At 46.0% G+C, this 2,388-nt stretch overlaps 1 protein-coding gene across 1 annotated transcript in view; it reads left to right on the top strand.

Annotated features, from left to right (window-relative positions):
* Positions 1-2,388, top strand: part of DENND1A (DENN domain containing 1A) — a 493,284-nt gene that overhangs the window by 227,456 nt on the left and 263,440 nt on the right. Inside the window, exon 7 of the mRNA XM_019658787.1 lies at positions 1,208-1,288. Coding sequence (XP_019514332.1) covers positions 1,208-1,288 — 81 coding nt within the window. The remainder of the gene's footprint in view (positions 1-1,207; positions 1,289-2,388) is intronic.

Raw genomic sequence — 2,388 nt, forward strand, 5'->3', positions numbered from 1 at the left:
CGCCACTCGGCCAGCCACCACCATCATGTTTTTATTTGGCAGAAATTGCTATATACCAGAAGCGATGTGTGACATGGAGCATTGTCATAATGGAGGATGAAGTAAAGACACTCACGAAAGAGGACTTCCAGAAATGCTTCTGAAAGTGGCTAGTAAAATGGAATAAGTGTGTTTGAAGCAAAGGGGAGTATTTTGAGGAGGATTAATAGCAATGTGTCTTTTACTATAATTTTTTTTATTTAAACGTTCACCGTATCTTTTGATCACACCTTGTATGTACATTTCTCTTCTCTATGAGACGTTTGAGTAATTTATCAGAGCTCAGATTGAAACAGGCTTTTAATCGGGGCTCATCCTCTTTTTCTTCTCCTTTAAATTCACTTTCAAAAGCAGCTGCCGAGCAGCGGAGAGGGCTCTGGGCTTGAACACAGAAAGCGGAGCCATTTACTGACTTGCTGATTTGAGCTTCACTCACCAGACCTCAGTTTTCAATCTGTAAAGTGGGGTAGTTGTGAGGATCAAACAGATAACAAATGGACACAAATGTAAGCTTAGTACTATTACATCACTACAGAGATTCCACAGGGCGGGAAGTGGTTTTTGGATCACTCTGCAAGCGGTGCTCTTTTGAGCATTTTAAAGGTGAATCTGTTTTCAGTCAAATAATTTGTGCTGCTTTGTATTTCATTTCACTAATTAAAATGCGCAGCCATCGTACTATAATGCATGTTGTTGTGCGCAGTTCATTTTTAACTTCCCATAATTGGAGATTGCCGTGTGTATGCAGTGAACACTCAATAAAATTAATTGAGGGTAATGATGAGGAAGACAAGATCTATAGTGTCGTCATTTCGCCCACCACCCCCCGCCCTGTAAGCTAGGATTGTTTGCACTTAAAAGTTGTTGCTATGGAGTTGAGAGGATAGATTTGCTTAGAGCTTATGGCATATGATCCATAAAAGGTGGTCCTGGTAGGTGTCTCACTGTATAGAAAATGTCAGACTTGGTGTGGGAGGATCTATCTGGCTCTTCTATGGAGCCATCAGCAGTGTCTTTTGTCCAACCCGACTTAAGTACCACACCTGTTCCTGTGCTGGGGCCAGCGCCTCCCCAGCGCCCCCGCTCACTGTGCGCCCAGACCTCTCTGCAGGTCTCTGACTCGGGGCTCAGCTTTGCTTTTGTGACGTAGGCCTTTTCTTTCTTTCAGGAGAGTCAGTGGAATGAGCTTCTTGAAACTCTGCACAGACTTCCCATCCCTGACCCAGGAGTGTCCGTTCATCTCAGCGTGGTAAGTGGGGGCAGGATATTAGTGATCAGGGAAAAGCTGCTTCACAATGAACAGTAAGGAGTTAGCTGAACAGGATCGGCTTTTGTCGTCCACACCTCCGCCACCCCTACCTCGAGATCCTTGAGACCACTGAGCCCAAGACAGACCCGAGAGCTGTGTTTCTTCCTTTCTCTTGGATTCCATGAGCAGTGGGTTCCGCATGTCCCCAGGTTCCTCCTCTCTTCCTGGCTGTCATCCCACCACTAGCATCTCCTGGGTGCCAGGTGCTGGGCTTCAAGTCGGATGGCTGACCCCTGCCTCCCGCCTCAGCCCCAGCCCTGGGGTCCCCTGCCTCACCCTTCGCCCCCCAACATTTCTCTGCATGCCTGTTTGCTAAGGCCCATCTCGCCACCCCTGAGCCTTCATCACCACCTCTCCCCTGTTTACTAAGGTACCCCATCTTCATCCTTCAGAACTCAACTCGGGTTTTAATTCTGAGAAATCCTGCCCTGACAGTCCTCAAGGCTTAGCTAAGGTTTTCTTCTTTGTCGCAAGCATCTCGTACACTTAGCAGTACTTAGTCATGTCACATTGGGTCAATCTGGTTTTCTGTCTCTCCCTCTGGACTGCAGGATCTTTGCGGACAGGGGTGGAGAGTGCCTAGCATAGCTGCTGGCCTACAGTATTAACTGTTCCCTGAACTCTTAATAGACATGCTACCTGTTCTGTAGTGCGTGCTAGGGTAGAAAATCCTCTGAACTTACAAATTCGGAGATTTCAGTCCTAGTCGTCATTTGCCAGTGATCTGAGCAACATGTGTGCATCCATAATTCAGTTGCAAGAATTCTCTAATTCCCCAGGTCAAATCCTTGTGACCACCTTCATCGGTATTCTCAGATGGACACCCTTTGGCCAGCTAGTGATTATATAGGGGCTATTTCCCCTATGTGGTGGGGTCTGAATGTTTAAAAAGTTTTGTCTTTCAGCTTCTCTAGAACCAGGTACAGTCGTGGTGTTCAATGGTTATTATGTTGGTATTTGTCCTGTTAAAGCAAATGAACATATCTTATAGGTTTTTTTCATGATGATCACATGGAAAGCAATATTACTACCAATAAACT

Source organism: Hipposideros armiger, unplaced genomic scaffold (genome assembly GCF_001890085.2).
Source record: "Hipposideros armiger isolate ML-2016 unplaced genomic scaffold, ASM189008v1 scaffold_290, whole genome shotgun sequence".
Lineage (NCBI taxonomy): Eukaryota > Metazoa > Chordata > Mammalia > Chiroptera > Hipposideridae > Hipposideros > Hipposideros armiger.